At 38.1% G+C, this 1,235-nt stretch overlaps 1 protein-coding gene across 1 annotated transcript in view; it reads left to right on the plus strand.

Moving 5' to 3' along the window:
* The first annotated feature begins 658 nt into the window (after nucleotides 1-658).
* The window catches only part of LOC106820648, an 8,579-nt gene continuing 8,002 nt past the window's right edge, over nucleotides 659-1,235 (plus strand). Inside the window, exon 1 of the mRNA XM_014825153.1 lies at nucleotides 659-957. Within this exon, the coding sequence (XP_014680639.1) occupies nucleotides 794-957 (164 nt within the window). The 5' untranslated portion in view covers nucleotides 659-793. The remainder of the gene's footprint in view (nucleotides 958-1,235) is intronic.

Here is a 1,235-nt window from a genome sequence, read left to right on the forward strand (position 1 = left end):
ACCCCTGACACACGTTCACGGCACATGATCAGAACCACACACTAGAAACACGCCGCTGTTTGGCCCTGAATAACAGAATAACAGTGACCCAGATACCGATATCGTAACAGCGCCACCTGTTGGCACTAAATCTATTACTTTTAGCAACGAATTTACGTTTGCAAAGCTTTATACGGATTATATCAGGAGTCTATCAATATCGATCAATATTGATAGACTCCTGATTATATCTTACTCTACTTTTACATTACTGTTTGTGTTATAGAACGTAGGCTATTATTATTATGTGTTATTTGTTGTCGCTTTAAAATTCAAATTCAAATTCAAATTCAAATTCAAATTCAAAACAATTACTTCAAGCTTTACTGTGACTCGAAGCAAATTTATTAAAGAGTACCCCAGAACAACCCATGCTAAATGCCAAATTGTATAAAAGTCTACAGCCTATTTTACCTTCTATGTTAAGTATGTATTGATATCGTAAAAGTCTTAATTCTTCTTGACTGTTCTATTACTGCAAGTTACAGTAAAACTTAACGCACAGGACAGTTTTTTTTCGCAATATCAACAACGTGCACAGTGTAGATAACTATGATTGTTACCATTACTGCCAATGGGTGGCGCCAGGAGCAAAACATGCTGGAGTGCATCCGATCCTGTGAAAAAGTGTAGCGACTGTAGACGCTTGAGTCGGAGTTGCTTGTGATTATTTTGTCTTGTATGTTATAGTAAAAAATGTTCAAACTACATATGAAAATAGGCATATATAAAACTTAGCCATTCCTCTATTACAATGACAACTCAGCTGGACTGCATTATTAAGGTCGGAGGTAGTGCCTTGACGTATAAAACGGAGGGTAACCAGGAAGTCAAAAAAGATGCACTCCGTACTGTTGCCAAAATAATGACACTGTGCATGGTGAAGCATATGAAATGTATTCTAGTTCATGGTGCAGGGTACGTACTTTAGTCAGTTCATAATTCGAGCTAGTTATGGGAAACATTTCATTCGCTTTGTTAATCGAAGCTTTTACAGTGTACTGCAGGGCTGCCAACATTGGGTGATAGGTCACAGGTGAGATGCCAGGTAGCGAAGCGACCGAGCGGGGGGTGGGTGTGGGAAAATGCACCAATTTGTGCAATTTGGTGCATACTAAAGTGACTGTTTTCAGATATTGTAAGATTTTTTTTGCTGTGCGTGAGATATTTTAGCGTTTTATTCATGAAGAGATATT

Source organism: Priapulus caudatus, unplaced genomic scaffold, assembly GCF_000485595.1.
Source record: "Priapulus caudatus unplaced genomic scaffold, Priapulus_caudatus-5.0.1 Scaffold42, whole genome shotgun sequence".
Taxonomy (NCBI): domain Eukaryota; kingdom Metazoa; phylum Priapulida; class Priapulimorpha; order Priapulimorphida; family Priapulidae; genus Priapulus; species Priapulus caudatus.